The following is a 25,639-nucleotide window of genomic DNA, read 5'->3' as shown; positions in this document are numbered from 1 at the left end:
ATGTCTCTACATTTTCCATCTCATTCAGTTTCAAAACCTCCCAAGAACATCAAGTTCCTCAAATGCAGTGTTAACTTCTGCTTAGCTCTACTGCAATTCGTATGTCAACACCTAATTATCAAATGCATTATGTAGTTAAAATATATCACCTCCAGTCAAAAATAATGAAAAATGTATTGTCGCTGTGCATGTTATGCCATTAAAAGCCTGTGCTTTAATTGCTACGCGCAACAAGAGTAAATGGCTGGCATGAAGAAGCCAAGGAAAACAGTTCCCCTTCCATGATCTTACAAAAATGCATCGGGTGTTTACAGACCAAATTAAGATAATGATTTAAAAAAAATACTCCAACCCTGCAGAGATAAAGTGCAACAAGTCTCTATCAACACAGAACTTCAAATATGAGAAGTGCCATACCACAAGCAGCCTGACCCATGTCAATACTATGTCAGTACTACAGATGAGAAAAACCAACACCAAAAAGCCTCTAATGCACTGACCCAAATGCAAAGACCACCGTTTTCAAGTTTGGTGCTTCTAAAAGCTCTGCACTGTAATCTCCACCGTTCTTGACCAATGACAATGTTGACAATGACAATGTGGTGCAAAACACAAATGGGAAATGTGACCATCCTTCTCATATATTGCTGCTCAATAAGGTGGCTTCAGGTCAGATTCCAGTCTCTGTCGTGATTTTTCACAAGGAATCTTGGGAACAGTAGTTCTGGAAGGAGATCAATGATTTCTAAACAAACTGCACTTAATCTCATAGAACTACACTTCCCAGGCTTTCCTTGAAGCCACAACAGCTGAACTGGATGAAAACCAGACTTAAGTTTATTTATGGCACAAACATCGGCTCCACGTCTCTGTTCCCCTTTTGAAGTTTACTTCTTAAGAGCTGGGGATCCCAGAGCCCACAAAAATGTGTTTCTTTAGCACATGAAATGTTTAAATGTCTGCCCATTGTGCTTGTGGATATAACCCTGAAACTTTCCAGCAATATGCCATATTTGGGGTTAACAACATCATCTCTTGGTCATCTCAGCTTGATGGAAAAAAACTCAGCTCGCAAAAGGAATTGTCTGTCTGCCAGTCACACTTCCCATTTTTATTAAGCAATGCAAAGCAGCTGTGGCGACAATCATTCTCACTGTTAAAGAAACTAGTCTAGGTCAGCAAAGATGGCCGTGCATGAAAATACCATCAGAAAATGTTATTTACACATGCATGAATGCAAATGGGTCTGCATCCAATATTTGTGCACATCCATGCTGTGCAGCTACATACAACAGCTACCACTTTTATTCCTTTTCTCCACTAGAGATTATGGGAGCTGTAGTCCAGAACATCTGGAGGAAGAAGGTTCCTCAGCCCCAAGGTAAGGAGTCAATCAACTGACATCCACAGAAGTTCAGCATCTAAAGTGTTCAGTGCTTAAGTGCAAGACCAATTTGTTCAGTCTTCACCCAGTACACTTGTAGGGTCACCGCATAGCATGAGCTTCCAAATACATTTATTTTGCACTGATATTCCCACCTCTCACCAATACAAATTATCAAGAAATATATACAGTCGACCCTCTGTTTTCGCAGAGGATCCGTATTCAAGCCCCATTGGCTTGAATATAGGCATGCAACTGTGGGAGTCCATGCGCCTCAGGGACACATCCCATTATTTCCCCCTGCGTTCATCCCTCACACATAAGCGAGGGATGCGGTTTCCAAAACCACGAGAACGGAGTGAGGACTGTATTGCTAAATTCAGCTACAGCAGTGGTCCTCAGGCTTTACATCATTCAAATTAGGACATATTTATTTAAGAGTAAATTCAATACTTAACCAGGCACATGTGTAAATTTTACATATAAAAAAGGTTTTGGAAGCAGAGGAGGGCCACCTTACCATTTGAGAACCACTGATCTATAGTCCAATAGGATAGATGTTTGCTTTTCCCAGTGACTTGTCCAGTCAAACAGGCAGTGAAACCAATGTTTGCTATAGTCTAAGAATATTTGAAAGAATGTCGTATCATTTCCACAAGGAAGGGCCCTGGTGAATGAGACCAACAACCTCTCCAGACCAGCATGCTGTTTGCTGCAGCAGTCTTTAAGAAACACAACCATGGGGGCAACAGCTCTCCTTTACTTTTATTTTATAGCAACTGGTATTGAGATGACTACTACTGGTGACTGTGGCAGGAGCATCTAGCCACTATGATAATTAGTAGACACTGAAAGGCTTACCCTACCTGAATTTGTCTCATCTTCGTCATTTAAACACCTATTAAAAATTTCAAGCACTGCACAGTCCCAGCTGACACAACCACGCCTAATAAACAAAGCGATGCAAAAGGAGACAAGGAGAAAGGAAGCAAATTCAGGAAGTGGGAGCATGGTGTGGAGTATGTGTGTGGTGCGTGCGTTTGTGTGAAGCTCCCTGCAGCTGTTCCTTCCTTGGCCAAGGGATAGGGGCCTGGCCGTAGCGTCCCATACAAGGATTCTCAACCTGAAAGGCAGAGACTGGAATCTCCCAGTGGGCCTAATCCCATTTTAAAGCCATCTATGTTGGTGGCCATGACCTCCACACCCTACAGCAGTGTGTTCCATCAATTAGCTATGTACTTGGTGACAAAATGCTTCTTTTCGTCTGTCTTAAATCTTCCATCAGTTTCACTGGTTGATCCCATGCTCAAGTTCTGAGAGGAAGAAGAAAAAACGTCTACATTCTCCACACTATATATAGTGGGCCCTCCACATTTGCTGGGGTTAGAGGTGAATGCGGAAAAACCGCAAATAAAAAAACACTATTCTTTTTACCAAAGAGAACACCTCTCTAGGAATCTCCAGGTCCTCCAGCACAACTCTTTGGTCAACATCTGCCAGATGTTGGATGATAGAATCATGCTGGAGGACCTACAAATGCCCAGAGAAGTGTTTTCTCTAGGAACTTCTAGGTTCTCCACCACAACTGTCAGTTACTGGCAGATGTTGATGCTGGAGGACCTAGAGATTCCTAAAGAGAACATATTATTCTAAACTGCAAATAATCAAATCCGCAAAGGTCAAATCTGCAAATGCGGAGGTTCAGCTATATTCTTGTATTCCCCCCTTTACTCACTAGATACTCTAGTCTCTCTGGCTTTTCTTTGCGAAGGAAGATTCAGGAAGGACTAATTCCACGCTTTCTCCAAGCGTGTTGATGACTAAAAAGGCCGATCCGAGATAAAGATACTCTAGTAGCTTAGTGACATTGATATCTGATTGTCTAAGTCTTGGGCAACTTACTAACATGTAAGCAAGCGCTGTTTCCTGACCCATTAAAACGAAAGCAACATCACTTTTATCACCCATCTCGATTTGCTTAAGCTGGTATACAACATTCATCCTTTTCAAAAATGATTAAATATTTAATCTTACTTTAATCGCTATTCTCTATCTATCAGCATAGATGTCAATTTATCATCTTAGCTACTCTAGAATACTAATTCTGACAGGAGTGATTACCTGACAACCAATAAACTGACTTATTATCCAAGGAAACTCAAGAAATCAGGCATTTGCCTAAATCCTATAAAACCTAAAGAATCTCTTAAAAGCCACCAGCTTCATTTAATCAAATTCATTTCATTGCACATTTGCAAAGCAGGATTATGCAAGTTTCAAGCGTGCAAAGCTGCCATTTGTGTTCCTTGCTGCACTCAACCATAGTATCACTCCAAACATCTTCCAGCAAGTTTAAGCTTCACAGCGCCCTTATTATGCTGCTCCTTGTCACCTTCTGTGAACCCAACTCCAAACAGTCTTCTCCAAAAGTTTCTCACCATTTAACTTTGTTCCATGGCTAATAAGGCCAGCAATTAAAGTCACAGTACAGTGAACTCTGTGCTATTGATGCAAATCTCTTGATCAGAGAATTTAACAAAGGTATAAACTATAGAAATGGAGAACCAGGCTGTGAGCTACCTTCACCAAGTCAATCACCTTGAAACTAAATAATCTAACCTCCTCTCTTTGCTTCTCAGTCTCCATACTTACTTTCCTCTGCAGACTAGGTTGAGGAAAGGCCTGGTGTGGAGAGACAATCACGCTCATTTGTTTTGTCCCAAGGAGATGCAGATCGCTGAGCTGATGCATATCGGGTTTGTTGTTCCCATTAAGTTTTGGGTTTGCAAATCTCTTCCAAGGCATTTTAAATCTTGTCTTATTCACACATGCCATCGTTTCAGGTTAAAACAAAGCTGCCTCCCTTCCTTTGACAATGCAGAGCAATCTGAATCGATTCAGAAGTGTATTCACACCGCCAACATAGCGGATCTTTCAGTAAAACTCAGGAAAAGACCCGGTATCAAATATCCCAGCTTAAGTGGGTAGCCCCCCCCCCCCCAGTGTATTGAGTGCATTCAGGATGTGTGTGAACACCAAGGATTCAATCCAGATTTGTCCCAGATTATTTCTGTAGTGTGAATGAGACCCTATCAAAACTCTCGCACCAGGCCCTTCCCCAACCTATTTTCCCATTTTAATATACAATGCTAAGCGCACCTTCCCAATAGCTTCCACCACCCAACCTCTATTTTTTTCCTCTAAGGCTTATATAGTTATAGGCAAGACATTCCCCGTATCTATCTATCCCAGTCCACCCCACTTCGGTTTCCCATTCTATACAAAAGAGGAATAGAAGACTTTTGAAGGGGGAGAGGCTGTGTGAGAAAAGCTGTGTGTGTGTTAAAATGAGTTTATGGTGTATTAAAAGAAAGCCAGCAAACTAGAGTTTGTGAGCTGGCAAATAAAGAGTGAAATAACAACCATATGATAAGCTGTATTTAGTAGAATTGCAATTGTTAAAGTCAGCCAGACCCAGTGCTTAACCACTACGCTCAATGTTAGAGCGAAGAGCCTAGAACGTAAGTGGAAACCGCATGCGCCTCCAGATGATGTTGGACCACAAGTCTCAGTGGCCCTAGGAAACACAAGCAATGCTTAAGAATACTGGGAGTCACAGTCCAATACCATCTTAGAAACCAAGGGTCCTGCACCTTTGGCCTAAAAACCTTATGCAGGACGTTGAGCAAGCAGATCCAGTGAGGACTCTGCTGGCAGCAATATCCAGTATGTGGGGATTTGAGATGGGTAGTGACTGTCACGAGTGCCATTGTGGTGTTGTGGTTTGAGTGGTAGACAATGACTTTGGAAACCAGGGCTTCAACACCAGCTTGACCCCGGAAAGCTACTGGGTGATCTTGGCCAAGTCACACTCTCTCAGCCTCAGAGAAAGGCAAAGGCAAACCCAGTGTATACTATACACATCAGTTAATTCGCCACTAATGCAAACACCAGAAAGCCAAGCACTCTGCTCCTTGCTATCAGAACTGCTCCTACATACATCAATTCATGCAGATATCTCCCTTTCAAAGGACAGCAATAAGATTCATTATAGAAGCTTTTACCCTCACAATGAATATTAAATAACTCTAGCCCAAATCCTCTTATTCATTGCACTTGTTAACAGCCCCAACTGAATTGTGAGACCATTCAACATTTGATTCAAGGTGGCTACTAGAGTCGGAAAAAGCATTACAGCATTGGCAATGCCATCTACTATTTATGGATTCTTTAATGCATGCTAGGCATTGTAAAGCTACCTAAGCAAGCTCAATTCAAGGCCCAATTCTTCCATGGGGAAAGAAGGGGGCACCTCTGTGATGAACCCAGCCTTGCCTGGAGAGTAATCCCCATCACCAAACCCAAAGGGTAAGTGGGGATGGTGGAAAGATCAACCATTTTGTGGGCCATCACAGCCCTGCCCCACTTGACAACCCACACCACAACCCCCAAGGCAAAACCCACTCTCCACAATGACTCCCAACTGTATTCCATTAGGATGACCCCCGCAACCTCTCCCTGAAGTGAAACCCCACCCCAGGATGACCCAAAGCATCACCCCAAAATGGCCTACCCAACCTCTCCTCAGAATGACATTTCCACTCTGTGTCTTCTCCCCCCACGAATGAAGCCTCCACTCCGGGGAGAGCCCTTCATCCCAGGATGGCCCCCAGCCCCACTCCAAAGTGACTCCCCCCCAAGCTGACCATCTCCCCCAAACAGAACTCCCACTCCAGGGTGACCCACCACTCTCACACCCCCAAATGACCCCCACCCCTGGAAGACCCCCCAAATATAACCTCACCCCCAAACGAAGCCCCCATCCTATGATGATGCCAGGATGGACCCCTGACCTCGCCCACAAAGGAAGCCCCTCATTCTGGAGCGACCCCTCCGCCCCATGACAGCCCCCCAGCCTCACCCCCCAAAATAAAGCCTCTGCTCCAAGATGATCTCCAGCCTCACCCCCCAAAAGGAACCCCCCCTAGATGACCCCCCCAGCCTCGCCCCAGACTGACCCCTAGTTGATCTCTATGACGACCCCTCAGCCTCACCCCCAAACCTAAGCCCCACCCTGAGCCCACCCTCAAAATGGACCCCTGCCAACCTCTCCTCCCCCAAATGAAGCCCTCTCTCCCATGACCCCCTCCAGCCTCGCCCCAAAACGAAGCCCCCCTAAACTTCACCCTCAAAATGCATCCCAGGATGACCCCCCTCAGCCCCAAAGGGACCCCCTAGATGTCTTCCCAGACGGACCCTCCTCTCCTCTTCTCTCCCCTGGCGACCCCTCAGCCTCACCCTCCAAAGGGACCCCCAAAGGCACCCCTCGCCCAGACTGACCCCCAGCCCACCGCCCTCCATGGCGACCCCAAAGGCGAAGCCCCGCCCTCAAAATGGAGCCCTGCCAGGGCGCCCTCCCCGGGCGACCGCGCCCCAGAGCCGCCCCCCGGCCATCGGGGATCCCTCGCTCGCTCTCCCGCACCTTGTCCATGAGCTTCCAGCACTTCTCGACCATCTTCTTGTCGACGGCGCCGGGCTGGTGGGGCCCGAGGTGGTGGTGATGGTGGTGGGGCTGGAAGGCGTCCTTCATGAGCCCGATCAGCCCCCCGGGGCCCTTCTTCAGCGGAGCCGACATCGGGGCCACGGAGAGACAGACCGAGGCGCGCAGGAGCAGGCGAAGGAGGCTCCTTCAGGCGCCGGGGACGCGCCCGACTGACGAAGAGAAAGGAAGCGAAGGAGGGGCACCGGAAGCGCCCTCCTCGCTCCCCTCGACCACGCCCGCTCTGATTGGCTCGGCCGCCACAGGCCTCCCGACACTCGCTTCTCTGATTGGCTCACCCTCCAAAAGGAGGCGGGACGAACAGGGCGGTTTAAAGAAGAGGAAAAAAGGGAGGGGGGAACTCCACGCGCAGCCTGCGCGTTCTGATTGGCCATCCGCTCTCCACAGCCTCCGCCCCCTTTTTAAAACTAAATCCTGATTGGTCCTTGGTTTCTAAAGCTCACCCCTTCGCTGTCTATTTCAGAAACGTGATTGGTCTAGAGGATTAAAGGGCGGGGCAAGGCCTTGAGGGGAAAAGGGGGCGCCGGGGACGGTTTTAAACGTCGTATAAGGGTTGTTTTTACCTCTCGTTTGTTCTCCATATAAGATAAGGCTGCTCTGAGTGGAGAGCGAGAGAAAAGCTGTCTCCTGTCGTGACGGAAAACGAAGCCCCGCCCATCCAAGGTTCATTAGCATAGCCCCGCCTCTCAAAGGGGCGGGCTTTGGTTTTTTAAAAGGCCTTTCGTTTGTTGTCCACGAGTGCGCATGCTCCGCGCGAGGGAGACGGGCGGAGCATGCGCAGTAGGGTGAAGTTGCACTCGCGGCGGCCATGTTGAGTGTGGGCAAAATGGCAGGAGTCTGGAAGGCATCCTTCAGATTCATTTATTCATCTTAATTATAGGGTTTATCTCCCAAAAATGGGATTCGAAAGGGTTTAAATGAAATAAAAAAATATAAAGCATTAATTTACCATTTTTAAATAATCAAATAATGCTAATATATATATATATATGTAATGTAATAATAAAACCCCCAAAAATGGTTTTAAGTTAATGGTGCTTTCACCTTAAGTTTTAATATTGTTTATTTATTTATGGTATTTTATGTTATATATAATATATATATATATATATATATTACATTACATATATATATATATATATATTTAATATATAACATAAAATACCATAAATAAATAAACAATATTAAAACTTAAGGTGAAAGCACCATTAACTTAAAACCATTTTTGGGGGTTTTATTATTTTTATTTATTGTTATTATTATTATTATTATTAACCTTTATTTATAAAGTGCTGTAAATTTACACAGCGCTGTACATACAACCTTTTTGTATCTATACATACTGAAGCCTTGTCCTTACACAGAGAGGCGAGAAATAAATAAATAAATACATTATTATTTATTTATTTATTTATTTATTTATTTTACCTGGCAGCCCTCCGCAATGAAAACAAGGTGACTGGGTATTGCAACTTCCCCAAAATCCATTGAAACCCCATTGTAACCTCAGAGGGAAAGTACTAACTCTGCCTCCAGGAAGCCCTCCGCCACAGAAGCCTCTGCCACAAGATGAAGAAGGAACGCAACCACGCTTCCGCCTTCTCCTGGAGCCACATCAAGGCATAATGCGCTTTGCGCAATGTCTTGGCTTTTTCCTCACACCCGCCATCATCACCGACCTTTGCTACTGTCTGCCATTACGCATACATGGTTTCCAAAGGGTTAGGAGTTTAAAAATGAAAATAAAAAATGAGAATAACCTTCACGTATAAGACCCTTTTCCACCGAAGGACGTCACGCTGGAACGTATGCGGTCAAAACGAACGATAAAACACGACAAATGGGTCATCAGTGGGATACCTATTGGAAGATAGGGACCCACATATTGCCAGGTCAATGGCCAATTTTCCGGTGGAGGCAACAAGATTGTGGCTTGAATTTTAATAACGATCCTGAAGTTTTATTGTAAATGCATGTTGTTTTCCTATGCCTCATAAAGGTTGACTGACCGACTATAAAATGCTGAAATACAGAAATGTTATACCATTTACACTCATCCCTCCATATTTGCAGCTTTGATATTTGCAGATTTGATTATTCATGGATTTGATTAATACGTTCTCTCTAGGAATATCTAGGTCCTCCAGAGCAACTCTATGGTCAACTGTAACTAAAAGTTGCACCAAAAGAGCTAGAGATTCCTAGAGAGAGTGCTCTACTAGGCCTTTGTAGCTAATCCATCGCATTTCTATGGTCAGTGTCTGTCGGAGTTGCACTGGAGGACCTAGAGATTCCTAGAGAGGCCTCCTCTCTGGTAAAAACATGGTGTTTTTGTTATTTGCGGTTTTTCCATATTCACAGGGGTCTTGTGCCCCTAACCCTAAATAATATGGAGGGACAAGTGTGTACTCATTACAAGTCGACTTCACGTATAAGTCGAGAGAAAGTTTTAGGGCCAAAATCATGGATTTTGATTTCTATACAGCATTACTATATTGACCCATATATATATTATAGGGCTTACTATATTGACCCATATATATATGGGTCAATATAGTAATGCTACATAGAAATCAATATATATATATATATATATATATATGTCAACCTAGGATTTTAGGATCAAATTCTGGATATAAGTTTTTTGACTTATAGTTGAGTACAGTCAGCCCTTTCCTTATGCGCAGGACCCCCCCCCCCCCCATGTAAGGGGAAAATCACATATGCTTTCGTGCCTATTGAAAACAATGGGGTGCGTGCACATGATGCGGTGTGCGTACCATGGGCACATGCGCTATTCATTTAATTTTAGTTAAGGGATGAGGGATGGAATTTTAGTTTGTATACGTTAAATACTGTTTAGGTATTTATTTGCTTATGTAAATCGTTTATGTATTATGTATTTTTCTGTAATTTTGTAAACAGCTTTGATTTTCTTGGAAAGGTGGTATATAAGTAAAATTATTATTATTATTATTATTATTATTATTATTTGCACCATAGCTTCAGGGCGAGCTGAAAGCTGCGTAAGGGAAGCCCGCGTATGGCACAGGCTGACTATATATACTGTACTGATATGCTAAAAACAACATTCACATCTGATGCTAACCATCACTGCCACTTTAGGTCCACTCAGCAACTTAAATCCGGCGAATCGAAGAGGGAAATCTTCAAAAAGCAGAAGCTCTGTCTTGTTGCAGATATCCAGGTCTGAATAAGCCAGATCAGGGACCTTGGCTGCTCAGCATTTTGGGTCCTGACCCGACAGAACCTATAAAGGCGAGTTGGAAAAGCTCTGATAGTACAGAGCTTGCAAAGGTTATCTTTTGGACTACAACTCTCCAGTCCTCCAGTCTGTGAAGGCCATGCTAACCAAGAGATTCCGACAGCTGCGGTCCTAATATAACTCTTCCAGTCTCTATCAGACAAGGTATTAGCAAGTGTCAAGCCACAGATCCAGCTCTTTTGCAAAAACTGACAATGTGTTCCTCCTTCGTCTCTAACCAGTTTTCAATCCATAAAAGGAGCTCTTCTTGTTTTTTCGCGTGACTGCTCAGCTTGCTCAGCAGTCTCCGGTGAGGAACTTGGTCAAAAGCCTTCTGGAAGTCCAAGTAAACAATGGCTCAGTCCTATATATATATTTTACACACACTGCGAGAAGAACTTTAAAAGGTTTGTGAGGCAGGGCTTAACTTTACAGAAGTCGTCTTCATTGTTTATTTTTTTCAGAATCAGAGGACAAACTGTTCCCTCGAACCACAAAGTCAAGGTAGCTATGATGGTGAAAGTTGCCCAGTTCGCGTCCAAAGCAGGAGTCCAAAACAATGGCAACACAACAGTAACAAAACCATCCGACACACCCCAACAGTTATATACGTCTTATGCATCTATATGCAGAGGTGTGAGCAACAGCAATAACAAGTTACCTGTTTTCATCAATATAGCGAGTGACAGCAGCAAGTTATTTTTAAAACCCTGTAACAAATAATGAGTTATTTTCAGAAAGTAACTTTCCTCAGCTCTGGGTGCTTATGACATTTGTGGATGTGGATATGCAAAGAATATTTAAGGCAAACGTTGAGTGGAGGTAACATATCCAGGAGTAGCCGGGTTGGCCATATCGCAAAATACAGTATCATCCAAAATCCACAACACAGCGATATCTGTGTTGGGACAACCAAAATGCACAATATACATGTTGCAAGCCTTCGACGCTATACATTGCATGGAGATGTTGGGTTCATTCTGGGAGCATCTGTGAAACAGGATGCTGCTTAACCCCACCTTTTTGGGGAGGAAAAAGTTTTACATTATTAGTCTGAAGACTTCTTTCCTCTGGACGCAACTTCACAGGCCTCCTTTCGCAGACCTGGGTTGCTGGTTTGTTTGGTTTGGTTGCTGTGGCAGCTAATGTGTGCCTATTGCCTAGCAACCCAAGGGGACCTGGTTTGCTCCGGCCCGGATAGGCTTCCCGAAATCCAGGCGTCTCTTCCCCCATTCCTTGCAAATTGGCTGCTTTGAATGACACACCTGCAAAAGAGCGTTCTGGATAACTTGCAGCAACCTGCAAAGGCTTTGCTTTCAGGTACTTCTTCTCACAACTTATTCTTGCACCATTATGATGTGCATAACAAAAACAACCTCCCTCTGCTCCCTTAAGAGTTTGCAAAGGGATACCTGTTTAATAAGTACCCATTTAATTAATACCAGTAATGGGTTATTGTTATTCTTTTGTGTGCCTTCAAGTCATTTCTGACTTATGGTGATCTTAATCTTAAGGCAACCCTATCATGTGGTTTTCTTGACAAATTTCTTCAGAAGGGGGTTGCCATTGCCATTCTCTGAGGTTGAGAGTGTTTGACTTGTTTATGGGTTTCCATGGCTGAACTGGATTTGAACTCTGATCTCCAGAGTTGTAGTCCAACACTCAAACCACTATGCTGCATTGGATGCAAATGTTGCAAATAGGGTCGCCAGACTGAAAACTGGAGAGGGCTCCTGTACTTTTAATGGTTGTTCAAAAGAGGGAATTTCACACAACCAAGCACCAGTTGCTGAAATTTCCTTTCCTTAAAACTACGGGAGCTGTTTCCAGTTTTTACTTGGGCAATCCTAGTTGCAGTGGTGGGTTTGGTCTCCTCAGAAAGCAAGACAACCCCAAATACTGTAATGCTTTGGTTAAGCTGTCCAGTCCTTTTTTCCTCCTCTCCGTTTCCTTTCTCATTTGCAGGCAACAGGGGAAGGTCGGGAAATGGCTCCCACCAAGAAAGGAAAGGGGAAGAAGGCAGGGAAAACAAAGAAGAAGACTGTGCCAGGTAAGACGCAATGATGGGGGTGATTCTGACAGCCTCAGATTTGCAGAGTCCTACCTTAGTGTTCTTTGCATCTCAGTCCTATGTCACAGTCTACATTTTGTAATTTTATGAATCTGTAGCTACATTGCAGAAATACAACAAACCTTGTTCTGGTGTTCCTTCGAGTCATTTTTTACTTATGGCATTCCTAAGGCACTTCCTATCACAGGGTTTTCTTCAGAGGAGGTTTCCCTCTGCCTTCCTCTGAGACACTGTGACTTGCCCAATATCACCCAATGGTTTCCATGGCAGAGTGGAGATTCAAACCTAGCCTCTATATTCATAATCCAACACTTAAACCTCTACACTACACTGGCATCGGGCACTTCTCTTGTGCTATGGGCACTCTTATTGTCCCCAGCACTTCCTAGCAATATGTAATAATGCACATTGGTGCCCAGTGCATCAGTCACCCACCTTACTACCACTGAGTAAGAGTCACCCTTCCATTTGTAATGTCACGGCAGCTCGCAAAAGATGTTGCAGAAGTACTCGATTCGATTTGGTGCCCATATAAAGGCCATCAGAATGCCAGCCCTAGTTTATATGTGGTCACTTAACTCCCCCGGAAATCCATCCCACCTCTGAATCGTGTAGTTGTTCAAAGGGTGATAGCTGGTAACTTGTCAAGGCCTTTCCTCTTTCTTACTGACTTAACACTTGGTATGTGTTTTCATTTCCTTCCAGATGAGGAAAAATACAAGAAGTCAGAGCTGGAAGTGGACACTCTTAAACAGTACCTTGGTGAGGAAACTTTTTCAGTATCATGCATAGATGTTGCAAAGTGGAGGAAAGCTGACATTTTCGTAATCCTAGTAAGAACACTGTACAAAAACCTATGCCTACTGAGTGCAAAGAATTTGCTGGAGGTAGGGAGGACTTTTTTGCAAAAGACTTTCAAGAGTTGACATTCTTCCATTTCCCCACCATCTCTTTCCTCTTCTCCATCAACCTATCCAAGCATTTTCTTGAAAATGTGAAAATGCCAAATACCGCAGAGTACAATTGAAAGCATTGTCTTGAATATAAAGAAGCCTCACATATTCATGTAGGCACGATATTCCTTGTAGGTGAAGATGATTTCCACATTTTTTCTCATTCCAACAGCCAAAGAATTCTGTGTAAATCTAAAAGTTTGCATGCATTTGCATGAACTCAGGATGCTCCATTAAAAGACATACCCTTTAGCTACTTTGCATCAAAGATGCAGAAAGAATAATATAGATCAAGGAACTGAGGAAAATGGCAAGAAAAGAGATTAATGCTCTAACTGAATATATGCCAGTATGTGCTGTATGTGTAGAGTAAGAGTGGTGTAGTGGTCTGAGTGCTGGATGAAGATTGGGAGACCGTGGTTTAAATTTGTGCTCATAGAAACCCATTGGATGACCTTGGGCATCCCCAGTCTTTCAGCCATGCGGAACCTCCTTTGAGTAAATCTTGCCAAGAAAATCCCAACTTAAGAGTCTCCTGGAGTCAGAAAGAGTTTGAAGGCACAGGACAAAAACTGTCATGTGTTTCCTTCTGGCTTGCAGTTCTCCGGCGGGATATAGCCAGGCAGGCAATGGCTGATAGTGAAGGACTGAAGCAGAAGCTGGTCGATTTGGAGAAGGAACTGGAGGAAGCACGAGGTGACAAAAAGGATATTTTTGAAGGTGCATTGATGTCTTTTTTCCCTTTAAAAAAATACAAAACCCGTGTTCTGTCACTGGCTAACTGCCCTGAGCTTGGAAAATTTGCTTTTTGGGACTACAGCATCCACAACCCTGGCTGACACATTCTCTCTAGGATCTATAATCCCCCCCAAAAAAGCAACTTTGCCATGCTCCATAGCTGCAAGGCCAGTCCGCACCATTTAGTGAAGTGCAGCATAGGCAGAGTTGTGCAAGTGGAACTGTTGCATATGAAGGTTGTCCATTAAAGCACCCAGAGCGCTGTGCGAATGCCGATTGCCTCTGCACATTGCCTTGCCAGCAGATATTAATGCTATGATGAAGCAGTGTGAGATCCCATATACAGAAAGTATTCCATAATATATTCATGATGCAATAACTGGTCCTTAAAATGTTGCAAGACTTTTTTCCCCAGTAGTAGACCTAGTCAAGAATGCTGTCTTACTAGAAATTAGGACATGACCTAGGTTCCTACCACAGCCGACAGTGTGATCTGTTATTCCACGTATTCTGATCCATGTTTGTCCCCTTTTTTCCAATCCCTCATTATTTCTCCCCCGACTGGCACAAGGGTTATTGTAATTTCCTCAGGGCAGGGACCAGTCTCTTCAGCTTCTCTTACCTTGCCAAGCACTACAGACAGTTGTTTTTATAAAAAATAATTCTTGGTCCAGGGTAGGGATGGTGGATGAAGATGCCTATTTCTCTTCTCAGTCTCCTTATTCCATGTTCCACCTTGTGTTTCCAGAGATGGTCCGCAAGTACCAGCAGCTTCAGCGCCAAGCTGATACTCGGGCACAATGGCTAGAAGACGAGAGGAAGAACTTGCAGGAAAAGCTTGGTATGGCATACATGTTCTCTCCTTTGGAGATGGTCCCAATTGGCATGGGATGGGGTAGCAATGCTTACCTGTTACTGGTCTTCCATCTAAGGGCTATGAGGAAATAATAACTGAGCCCTTCCTTTACAAAGCATATTATTATTATTATTATTATTATTATTATTATTATTATTTATTAACCTATATTTATAAAGCGCTGTAAATTTTTGGAGGGACGTGGAATCTTCAGATCCATACTTTAGCCTCATAATATAGTCTAGTGAGTATTTTTATCAATATGCAAGTTTCCAATAAATTGTCAATAACAATAAAATAAAAATGTATTCCAATGACAGAATATGTAGTAGCTGGTTGCAGAACTTGGAATAAAGTGTGTGTGTATATAAGGAATAAGGAGGGAATTAATCGTAGTTCTCCAGACCTGAGATAGCAAATTGGTTTTGTTCAATGCAGGGTTGGTAGCAAACATAGCTCTCCAAATGCTACTGAATTCACATAGGTCTTTGCTATTGGCTATTTGGCTAAGATTCATGTGAACGCCAGACCCAAGAATATCTGGAGGGATGATTGAGCAAGACGTTGTCTACACCAGCTCTAATCCACTAAAAGTAAAATACACAAATAAGAAAATTTCTTTGTCAGTTTATGGTGATCCTATGGATGATAGTAACAATAACATTGGAAGAATTAAGACATAGCCCTGTTAGTCTGTAATATCAGTATGTAGAGAGATCTTGTAGCACCTTTGAGACTAAGTGAAAGAAAGAATTGGGAGCATGAGCTTTCCAAGACTTAAGTCTGCTTCCTCCAAATGCATCTGAGGAAATAGACTTAAGTCTATGAAAGTGCTTGCTGCCAACTTCTTTCTTTCAGTTAGTCTCAAAGGTGCTACAATAAAATTGGGAGTAATCCCACCAGAATATACACTCCCCCTTGTGGAAACTAAAATCTACTACAGGTTGAAGCTTTGCTGCATTTAAAGGCAGTAGAACAACAACAACAACAAGATGGGTAGGTATTCAAAATATACCAGGTGGTAAAGAAAGAGATAGAAATGACTGAACCCTATCCTAAATAAACTAAAAACAGAAACCACACATTTTGTAATAAAAAGAACATGTATTATTTAGAGAGAAACAGTGTCATGCCATCACAATTTTAAGGATGAGGCTAGCAGCATCTTTGAATATACAGTAAAACTTATGTCTGTGTTACAAATACTGAACTCTTCAACATAACATTACACAGCACAGACACACACACCTTGTCCTCCTCTCATAAAGATGATACATCAATCTCAGTGATATCTGTAGCATGCACAGGAACTTTGTTGTCTTGTTGACTTTCTTGTATGCAAAGCTTCATATTACACGCTCCCTGGCATATTTCCTAGTCCATTTTTTTCCTGCAGTGTCTTGACCTGCTACCTTCTCTCTTATCATCTGCTCAGCTTTTGTTCCCGCACTGCCTTGACTTTCTCTTACTCCACGCTTTCTCTCCCTCCTACATTTTCTACTTGGCAGCTGCCTGTCAGGAAGAGATGCGGCAAAGTCAGCAAGACAAAGCCAGGATGCTGGAAGAAAAGGACAAGGCCATTGCGGAGATGCAGCACAAGATTGACGAGATGGAGACGGACTATGACAAAATCCTCCATGTGAGTTGGGTGGCTGGATGGCACAGCCCAGGCTGTCTTAGGGTCAGTGAATGTGCCATTGTCAAAACCGCAGGAAGAATCAATAAAGTATTTTATTCCCACCATTGTTTAGCTCTAGGATGTACTAAAATACTCAAGGCCTCCTCTCAAAAAATGGAGACAGTCAGGTCGCTCCAGCCCAGTGTTTTCCTCTTTGCTATCAATAAAACCGACCAGTTTTATTTTGCATTCTTGTGCCCAAAGAAGTGCTGTGAAGTAGAGGTCAAAGCCTTCCTTCCACCATTCTGAATGTTATGTCTCCCAAGATCTTAAAAGCAGACCTTCTTAAAAGGCAGTTTCACTTCAGTTCTTTTTTAAAATATTTATTTTTTGGCAGTTGTTCTGAAGTAGTTGTTCATTTCTCTTAGCATTCTCGCTCTGCAGCCTCAGAACTGGCAGATCTTTCCATTTTAGCTCTCCTTTGACCTTACAGTGTCACACTGTAAGGTACATAAGTTGAATAAGGCCGCTGAATAGAATAGATTCAATCAACCGATTGGAAAAAGACATTTATATTAATAAAGCATGAGCTGTTTTGGCTTCCATTTTCCATGGTGCTGTGGTTTGATGGAATGGGGGGAATAACACACCATCCAAGGGCAGTTGTAGAATTCCCAGGATCTAAGCATGAAATTTGAGGCAGTGTTTGAGCACTGGATTTCAACTCTTGAGATCAGGGTTCGAATTCCTGCTCGACCATGGAAACCCAAAGGATGACTTTGGGCAAGTCAACTGCTTCAGAGGAAGGCATAGGCAAATCTTGTCAAGAAACCCCTATGATAGGTTCACGTTAGGTCCCCATACATTGGAAACAACTTGAAGGAACAATACAAAAAAGCACAATATTCAGAAAATGATGCTAGAAGCAAAAGTGGTCATGTTGTCTCAGCTAATGCCTTAGTCAAGATATTAAATCTGTAGAGGCAGAGGTTTTTGCTTTTCTCAAGCATAGTCAACTCACGGAGTTACTCTGCTGGGAATATGGTTGTGTTGGAAAGGCTGCCTCTCTCAGAAATGTTTTGCTAGAGGTTGTTCCCAACCCTTTGGTGATGATGTATGCATACACGCAGAGACCATTCCTACTACCTGTTGCTTCTTCTGTCCTCAGGCTAGCCTGGACCATGTGTTGTCCAAGATGCTGACTACCAAGCTCAGCTGGGAGAAGGAGGCTACAGGCATCCACCTGGAGTATAAGGACCGGCTGAAGGAGTTTGGACTCAGGCCTTTGGAGATCTGAAGGGTTGCTCCCAACACACTTCTTATTCTCATCACAGTTTAACATTGCACCTGAAGCTGAGTTTGGGGATTGGGTCTTAAAACTCTCAGGGAGCAATAATATTAATTATAGAGCTTCTGAGGATGTGCAGAGTGGATTTCAATTATTTCCCTGACCATTGCATTCTGGCTGTCATCTGTCAATGTGGTGAAGAAGCTATTGGATCAGGAATTGAGAGATCCAAGTTCTGGTACCAATAATGAACTAGCGATGAACTACCTCACAGGGCTATTGTGGGGATAAAGACAGACAAGTCTACACATGACACTTTGAACTCATTGAAGGAAAGGCATGATATAAATGTAACTATTCCTTTTAGTACTATTATAAACATTAATTTGAATCAAATACGCTCCCGTAGGCACATTGGATTGAGGTCGAAGTTCCAGAATATACCACCCTGTTACGTTTCTCTTCTTAGTTGTGGTAATATTTCAAAATAGAAACAAATTTAACATATTCTAGTCCCTCTTCACCTCAGTGGCAAAGCTAAGGTCATCCTTGAGCTGCAAGACATCTTGCCTTTTGAATGTTGGAATCATACCCCAAAGTGAAAAGGATTGTCTCTTGGTGGCTTCAGAGAAGTCCTATAGATTTCAGCCATGATCACATGGGATCTCCTGTGCAGGAAATATTTTCAGAGGGCAGAGGTGATCCATAAGGCAGCAGTATGGTAGGCCAAGGAAAGAAAAAGCAGACTGTGGCCACAGATGTTAAATTTCACCATGAGCATCTGTGCATCAGCATTCCCTGCAGCCACTAATGCACAGCTAGAACTGAAAATTGCATTTTTGGCAACCATGACTGGGCAGCTTCTAGAATGCCTGGCTCAGTCCATCTTGGCCCTATGTGGGGATTAAAAAAAGAGAGAAATGTTATCAAGTTATGTCCCTAGTGTGAATGTAGCACAAACAAATGCAGAAAGGTAATGTCTCAGTCACAAATGCATAAACTAGAAATGTGGTGGGTGGGAGGTTTAAGATGGTCTTTTGTGGTTTAGACAGTTTTAAGGTAACGTTTAAGGTAGGCTTGAAAATAGCTACTCAACTATGGTGAGTAATGCATAACCTTCCAGGTGATCAGACACAGAAGCACATTGGAAGAGCTTGCTTGCTTTCTCAAGCGAGCAACGTGCCCTAAAATGACACTCGGGAGTCTGTTGTGGGCATGTGGAAAGTCTGAGCAGCTAGCATTCTTTGTAGGGTTATTGTAATATATTATATTATTATTATTATATACCCTCACTAGAGCCAGGGTAGAAGATAGTCTTCCAGCTATGCCTGTCTTCAAGATTAAAAAGGCTATAAAGGAGCTCAAGGAAGATATTCCACCACGCCTTTTCTTCTGAATTTTCTGCATTTCTTTTCAAAGCTGGCACACAAACATACCACAGGCACTGAGGCAAGAATTGTGTTGGTGCCAGCATGACAATGTAGACCTGTGTGCTAGTGGTGGAAAGCCAAGGGTGCAACAACCATGAAGGTAGGAAAGCACTGGCAAAATGGGATGCTTAGAACCAGGAGACTTTGCTGGCCTTTCCTCCTTACCACTTCATGATCCTGGAAAAATGGTGACCGCTAGGACAGTGCACCAATGGGATTCCTGATTCAAGACTGACTCATTTCCTTAAGCCAAGCATGTTCTTCAATGTTGTCCAAATAGCCTTGCTTAAGCTCTGTTTATTTTAGCACTACAGCAGTTTGCTGTTGCCTGAGCCTACTGGGGAGGCATGATTCTGCCTCTCCTTTCCCCATCCCTCACAGAATTGATTGAGTGCAAACTACTTTTGTACTTTGAACTCAGTTTTTATCAACTGAAGTAAGCAGAGGACAAAGGAGAAGGAGGAGAAAGAAACTGGGACATTTTTAAAGCAGATGAAGAAATGGGAAGACAAAGAGTTAATTTGGACCGTCTCTGCCATATCAGGACATTTGGAGAATATGCTGTTCCTGTAGCTATCCAAGAAGTAGATGCAGATTACCTCTTTTGTGAAAGCCCACGAATTTTCACCAGGCTGGTCTGGTGGCAGTTCATTCCCATGGGAGCCTGTGCTGGGATGACGAAGGCAGGCTGTCACGGGTGGGATCTTGCTTTCTTGAAGCAAGCTGGGAGGAGAAGAGGCATGAGCCAGGGTCCAACCTGCTGCTGGGTCCTTTTCATCGTAGAAAAGAAGAGGGGATACTCCAACCTGGGAGAGCAAAAAGAGACTCCAACCAACCAGTTTGGCACATGGTTTGTGAATCTGAGTCCCCTCCCTATATCAAAATCAGGGCTCTTTTGCATCCTTTTGTAGAATCGTGGGGAAAAACCAACTGAACTAGTTGTCCAATCAAGCAGAGACATTCCAGTCATCCACTCTGGCTATTTTCCCCATCCTGCCAAAGGATTTGGGGAATTGTAGTTTAGAAAAAGCAATGTGAATTCTCTGATTTTTCTCCACATATCACCATCCCAATCTGTAATATCCTTCCTAGAGAAAAAGAATAATATTAAGCCAGTTTGCTGGCAACAGAGTGTTGAAAAGTTAGTTTCTTTGGCTTGAATGCTGTTGGTTGTATCAAATAATGTAAACCCGTTGAGTTGATTGTTGACACATAGGTGAATCCCATTGATTTAATGGATATACTCTAGCTGGCTCTACCCACCGGATTTAGGTCTTTGTCAGCAATGCCAGGGGGATTCTAAGCATTACTCCAAAATGCAACTTTCTAAAACTCTGGTCTGTAGTAAAGGAATATATGACAATCCCACCCCAGTCGTATCTGTCTTGTACTCAGATGTGAACATCTCTTTCCAGCTTTTGCCAACCTTATGGTCTTTGGGTCAGAAGTTGGTATGTAGAAAAGGTGATCTTTTCATGTAGGATCCCACCCACTTCTTGACATTCCCCAATTCTCAAGCTGGTCCATACCGAATCGTAGAACTTGCTCCCTTCTGCATCAATGGCCAACAGAGTCACTCGACTGCTGTCGGCACGGATCCTCAGCACCACTTCTTGGTGGTCGAGATCTTCGGCACTCTCCCCATTCACTGCCAAGAGGCGGTCACCATCTTTCATCCCTGCCTTCTCAGCTGGCATCCCAGCATCCACCTCTCTCAAAAACTGGCCTGCAAGCCATGGGAAAGGAAAAACAGAGAGGGTAGTGTTATTTGAGAGGGCTTCAGACATGCTTTGTGTATGTGGCTGTGCTTTATGTCACCACAAGAAGCCTCCTATCCTAAGTGGATAAGGTAAGGGAACCTTTGCTGCTATAACTACAGGTCCCATTATCCCTTTCCACTGACTGTTTTGGCTGGGTCTTTTTCTGCCGGTGAAAGAAGGAAAAGATGGATCACCTCAGTGCCACTTCTGGAACAACACTACGCTATTGTTGTGTGCTTTCAGTTTCTTTGGAATTCAGTATGCATCTTCATAAGTGGACTTATTAACCTATATGTGTGGGAAACAGAATCGGGCAGTTTCACAATGTCCATCATCACCTAGAGGCTGCTGTGGAGTTACTACCTATGGGCATCCATTGCACAGTGGTGGGATGACTAATGGATCATTGCTCAATGGGCACCAATGGGCATTAGGGTGCTCCCCAATACACATCTGGACACTGGCTAGGAAATGTTGGAGCCCAACAGAAGTGCATGCATAACAGGTATGCCTGATGTGCACTGGAGCACTCTTGCTAATGCCCTGGCACACAACTTCACAATACACTAACTGGGTTTTGTTACCTCTCCACAATCCAGCTAAGGATTTGTAAAGTTACGCAAAGTAGTCTGTGGTGTAGAATTGCAGCCATTATTCATAATGTAGTGGTTTGGGTGTTGGATATGACTCTGGAGACCAGGGTTCAAATCCCTGCTTGGCCATGGAAACCCACAGGGCAATCTTAGGCAAGTCCCACACTCTCGGCCTCAGAGGAAAGCAGTGGCAACCCCCCTGAAGAAACTTTTCAAGAAAACCCTGATAGGGTCACCATAAGTCAGAAATGACTTGAAGGCACACAACAACAATTTTTTAGGGAAACGTTAATGCTGAAATGCATACTTTGACTCTTTTACAGGTTTCTCCCAGGACACAGAATGGCCCCATGATGACTTACCCCTCTTTCCAGAGCAACATTTTTCTTCTTTCAGCAAAAACCCGTAGCCATCCTGACTTCTCTCCATCTCCAGTTTCCTCACTTCGAATGGAACCAGGGAAGCATCAGCCATGGCAGCGGTGACTTTAATGCCCCGTTGGCGATAGAAATCCTCTGATTCAGCATCAATCACCAAAACTCCCATTGGGTTGCTGCTGTGTTTGAGCTGGAATCCAAATCAGACCCAAAGGGGAAGAGGAGGCAGATAGATTTTCAGTCTCTTTCGCACTACACACGTCACTCTGATACGACTTTAACAGCTGTGGCTATATCCTAAGGAATCCTGAGATTTGTAGTTTCATAAGATATTTAGAATTCTCTGTGGAGGGCTCTAGTGTCTCCCAAACTATACATCCCAAGGTTTCCATAAGATCATTAAACTGCTATCAAATGGTTATAATTATTCAGTGTGAAAGGAGACTTGATTTTGGAACCAACCAACAAAGGATAACAAAATATGTCATTTGACACTCGGCAAAGTGTAATAGGCCTCAAGAAAGTGCAGCATCAGCCAGGTACTCTGATTATCTTCTTTGGCATCTCACCTATGAAACCAACACCATTCATCCATGATGAAACCAAATCCTGAAAAAGTTCCTTTGCTGGAGTAGCAGCTAGCTAAATCACCCAGAATCGGTCACCACTGGCTATGTTGGGAGTACCCAACATCAGTGTTATACAGGACCACACTGCTGTGCAATCAATCATGTTAACATTTCACAGTTGCCTACTGTGCAAAGGTGTATCCATTCCCCATCCATCATGTGAAATGGAGGAACCTTGTAAAAAGTGCAACCACTTTCACAGAAGTAGCTGTGGTGTAACACTATTGTTGCACAATCTCCTAGAAGAAGGCCAGGCCATTTGCAGCACTCCAGATGCCAGTCCCCAACTCCCAGCAGTCCTAGCCACCATTGAAGGATGCTGGGACCTTCAATCTAGCAACACAGGGAAGGGCCACAAGATGCCCACCTCATCCCAAAAAGTACCATCTGCCCATGCAATAGTATATACGCCGGCGTCCACCTCCTTTGGGTTTCTGGCCTTATTAAAGAGGCTGAAAACCTGATGGTTAATCAACCAATGTTCCTCCAAAGGACTTGCAATATTAGGACCTTTTTGTTGAGTTGGGCAGAAGTCCAGCTCTCCACGCTAACCCCATTGAGCTCCAAAAGCCATGAGCCATCTGGGACTCCCGCCTTATCAGCCGGTCCATCCTTTGGCACCGAAAGTCGGAACGTGCCTTTCACACCTGCAAAGAAGAACACAATGGAAGGAGCAGCCCATACTTGAGAAAGAAGTTGGGCAGAGAATTTAAAATTCCTTGCCAAACTCTAGATCCCAGGACTTTGTATGATGGATCCATGGCAGTAAAAATGGTATCAAACTACTAGGGATGTGTAATGTAGGAACACTCTTCTACGTTTCAGACTTAAAGCCCTTTGCAGAGAACCCAGGGGGAGAGTATGCTAACGGAAAAGAACTCACACAGGAAACTAGCAAAGCCACAATTCCCAGGATTGCTGAACGGAAAGCCAGGAATATTGAGCAGTGGAAAACATCATAGACTTGGAACAATTACTGAGGAAGGTCAAGGAAGAAAGTGCAAAGGCAGGATTACTGCTGAACATAAAGAAAACAAAAATAATGACCACGGCGGACTGACACAAATTCAATCTAGACAATGAGGAAATCGAAATAGTTAAAGATTTCCCGTACCTTGGATCAAACACTGATCAGAATGGAGACTTCAGTCAAGAGATAAGAAGACTAGGAATGGAGAGGACAGCGATGAAAGAGCAAGATCTTAAAAAATCTTAAAAAGATCTTAAAGAGCAAAGATATACAATTGAGAAATAAAGTTAGACTCATCCAAGCCATTGTATTCCCCATCACCATGTACGGATGTAACAGCTGTTCAGTGGAGAAAGCGGATAAGAAGAAAATAAATTCATTTGAGATGTGATGCTGGAGAAGAGTGTTGAGGATACTGGGGATGGTCAAAAAAGCAAACAAATGGGCCCATGAACAGATCAAGCCTGAACTGTCCCTGGAAGTCAAGAAGACAAAACGGAGGCTATCAGACTTTGGCCATATCATGGGAAGGTATGACGACTCACTCGAAAAGACAATAATGCTGGGAAAGGTGAAGGGAAATAGAAAGAGAAGACTATACATCAGATGGATGGACTCTATTAAGGAAGTCATGGGTATGAATTTGCAGGACCTGAGCAGAGCAGTGGAGAACAGGATACATTTCAAATCAGAATCAGAGAAGCACAATAAATCATGTAAAAATTATGATTGCAAAAATTACGTGCCCCGCGCAACCATCCCTGATTTGCCCAACGTATTCTGGTGGCAGACTACTGGCTTTTCCCTTGGTGGGAAGCGTTTTGTTTTTCTGTGGGTGAGAAATGCGGGCTAACCTTCAGGAGCGGAAACAGTGAAGCCAAAGCCGCTTTGGGCCTTGGCGATGCAGCACAGCCGTGGCTGGTGGTGATGTGGCAGGAGCTGGGCTAAGTCCCGGCTAAGAGCTTTTGCCAGCTCATAGGCATTGCCATCCAAAACAGTGAGGGAAACTTGTTTTCCACTGCTCTTGATCTTCCAAACTACCTGTGAGAGAGAAAGAATAGAGAGAGAAACAGCATTGCAAGGAGGATGTTCTGTAACCTAGAGCTTGGGAAAGTTTCTTTCTCTGGATCTCAGCTCGAACAGTTCTCTAGTTAGTGTTGTAGTCCAACATTTTGTTTTTGTTGTTGTGTGCCTTCAAGTCATTTTTGACTCATGGGGTTTACTTGGCAAGATCTATTCAGAGGAGGTTTGCCATTGCCATCTTCTGAGGCTGACAGAGTGTGACTTGCCCAAGGTCACCCACTAGGTTTATATGGCCAAACTGGGATTTGAACCCTGGTCTCCAAAATCCTAGTCCAACACTCAAACCATTGCATCAGGCTGGCTTTTGAGTAGTATAATGACACTCTGATTGACAGACCCTCAAGCCTGACTTGGCCTGGGAACTGAGTGGATCTGGGGCCTGGCATCATTGCACCCACCCCTGTCTTAAAGGCTTACCCTAAAATGCTCCATGCCTTCAACATAGACCCCGTTCACCTCAAGGATTCGGTCACCATTCCTCAGTCCTCTCCGGTGGGCCAAGCCTCCTGGTGTCACCCGGCGCACAATGTGCCCACTCTCGCCCACTTCTTGGCGCAACCAGAATCCAAAGCTTTCGCCATCTTCTTTCTTCAGAAAGCAGAAACGGAGCTGAGACTCCTCCTCTGGCTCTGCAAAAGGCAAGATGGGAGATTCATCGAAGATGCCTTACCTTCCAATGGTCTGATCAGACCAGGGTGACCAGATATCCTCCTTTTCCAGGGTATGTCCAACATGTCAACCTTCTGTCCAGGAGGAATTCCAAAATGTCCTCCATGTTGAGCATGACTAAGAAGCATGAATTTACATTTATATTAGTGTTTTTAGCTTTTATCTGGTCACGTCTTCTGTTTTTCTTGAATGTTCTACATTTTGCAATGCCTTGTTCTCCTTTGCAGTTAGGACACCTGGTCACTCTGGATCAGACATGAGTCTAAGAAACCAGGTGAACTATCCTTCCCAAGAACAGTGACTCATTCAGCACCTCAACAAGCACCCGCCTCTCTGTCAATAGTTTTTTTGGGCTAACATAAAAAAAGGTTTAATACAAATGTGGTACACTAGTC

The 25,639-nt window shown here is 43.7% G+C and overlaps 3 protein-coding genes across 4 annotated transcripts in view; 1 reads left to right on the top strand and 2 right to left on the bottom strand.

Annotated features, from left to right (window-relative positions):
• CBL (Cbl proto-oncogene) overlaps window positions 1–7,658 on the bottom strand; it is a 46,212-nt gene extending 38,554 nt beyond the window's left edge. The window contains exon 1 of the mRNA XM_089539155.1: window positions 6,867–7,658. Within this exon, the coding sequence (XP_089395281.1) occupies window positions 6,867–7,019 (153 nt within the window). The 5' untranslated portion in view covers window positions 7,020–7,658. The remainder of the gene's footprint in view (window positions 1–6,866) is intronic.
• On the top strand, window positions 7,372–18,261 carry DRC12 (dynein regulatory complex subunit 12 homolog). 2 transcript variants are annotated; one of them, XM_089539157.1, is made up of 7 exons: window positions 7,372–7,607; window positions 12,175–12,259; window positions 12,986–13,042; window positions 13,834–13,953; window positions 14,720–14,812; window positions 16,336–16,466; window positions 17,614–18,261. In XM_089539157.1, exons 2-7 carry the CDS (start codon window positions 12,196–12,198, stop codon window positions 17,740–17,742), a joined length of 594 nt encoding a protein of 197 aa, XP_089395283.1. In that variant the 5' UTR covers window positions 7,372–7,607; window positions 12,175–12,195; the 3' UTR covers window positions 17,743–18,261. The 2 variants fall into 2 exon arrangements, with proteins under 2 accessions (XP_089395283.1, XP_089395282.1); XM_089539156.1 differs by lacking the exon at window positions 7,372–7,607 and adding an exon at window positions 11,441–11,529 and having other exon boundaries at window positions 17,614–18,259.
• A 57-nt stretch (window positions 18,262–18,318) lies between these two features.
• LOC149306955 (Na(+)/H(+) exchange regulatory cofactor NHE-RF4-like) lies at window positions 18,319–25,309 on the bottom strand. The gene is made up of 7 exons (XM_089538234.1): window positions 25,246–25,309; window positions 24,993–25,204; window positions 24,347–24,436; window positions 21,879–22,083; window positions 20,693–20,889; window positions 19,763–19,969; window positions 18,319–18,626 (listed from the first exon to the last, which is right to left on the bottom strand). The coding sequence occupies exons 1-7, from the start codon at window positions 25,307–25,309 to the stop codon at window positions 18,597–18,599; spliced, it is 1,005 nt and encodes a 334-aa protein (XP_089394360.1). The 3' UTR covers window positions 18,319–18,596.
• Window positions 25,310–25,639: the final 330 nt, after the last annotated feature.

The sequence above is a fragment of the Sceloporus occidentalis genome, unplaced genomic scaffold (genome assembly GCF_023333645.1).
Source record: "Sceloporus occidentalis isolate IW3139 unplaced genomic scaffold, rSceOcc1.0.p SCAF_9, whole genome shotgun sequence".
Taxonomy (NCBI): Eukaryota; Metazoa; Chordata; class Lepidosauria; order Squamata; family Phrynosomatidae; genus Sceloporus; species Sceloporus occidentalis.
The sequence above is the reverse complement of the archived record's forward strand: the minus strand, read 5'-3'. Positions and strand labels throughout refer to the sequence as shown.